We start from the raw sequence: 779 nt of genomic DNA, 5'->3' as shown, positions 1-779 counted from the left end.
AGCAACAGCAGCAGCAGCAAGTTGCTGTCCTCCATCTGCTGCTTCTGCAGCATGCATCGCTTCTCCGCGGCTACTGCGGGATAGCCGTCGGCCCGCTGCTGCTGCTGCTGCTGCTGCTGCTGCTGCTGCTGCTGGTGCAGCAAGAGAATCGGCAGCAGCATTAGCACCAGCTGCTGCTGCTGCACCTCTAGCGGCAGCAGCAACCGCAGCACCTGCAGCAGCAGCAGCAGCAGCGGGCATATATGGGGGGAACGGCCCCATACGGTGTAGATCCTCGTCGCTGACAGCAGCAGCAGCAGCAGCAGCAACAGCAGCGACAGCAGCGACAACAACAGCAGCAGCAGCAGCAGCAGCAGAAGGGAGACAGATGAGGCAGCAGACAAGAGGATTTGCTTGGAGCCCCCAGCTGCAGCAGAAGCTGCTGCTGCTGACAGCTCTCGTTACACCCCGCCATCGACGCGCAGAATTGCTGCAGCAGCAGCAGCAGCAGCAGCAGCAGCAGCAGCAACGGCAACAGCAGCTGCAGCTACAGCAGCAACAGCTGCTGCTCTCGCAGCAGCAACTGTGGAAGCAGCAGCAGCAGCAGCAACGGCACCAGCTGCATCAGCAGCAGCTGCTCCAGCAGCAACAGCAGCAGCAGCAGCAGCAGCAGCAGCAGCAGCAGCAATATAGTGGAATTGTTTGTGGTGGCTGCACACCGCAGCTCGACGCGGGCATGCACTCCATTGGGCCTCGCAGCAGCAGCAGCAACAACCGCAGCAGGAGCAGCAGCAGCAGCA

The 779-nt window shown here is 61.7% G+C and overlaps 1 protein-coding gene across 1 annotated transcript in view; it reads left to right on the top strand.

Moving 5' to 3' along the window:
* EMH_0047060 (uncharacterized protein) overlaps window positions 1–672 on the top strand; it is a gene marked incomplete at both ends in the record, with an annotated part of 9,109 nt that extends 8,437 nt beyond the window's left edge. Inside the window, one exon of the mRNA XM_013496237.1 lies at window positions 271–672. Within this exon, the coding sequence (XP_013351691.1) occupies window positions 271–672 (402 nt within the window). The remainder of the gene's footprint in view (window positions 1–270) is intronic.
* Between the last annotated feature and the right edge of the window lie 107 nt (window positions 673–779).

The sequence above is a fragment of the Eimeria mitis genome, genomic scaffold, assembly GCF_000499745.2.
Source record: "Eimeria mitis Houghton genomic scaffold, Emh_scaff1995, whole genome shotgun sequence".
Lineage (NCBI taxonomy): Eukaryota > Apicomplexa > Conoidasida > Eucoccidiorida > Eimeriidae > Eimeria > Eimeria mitis.
This window is presented reverse-complemented; position numbering and strand designations above follow the sequence as displayed.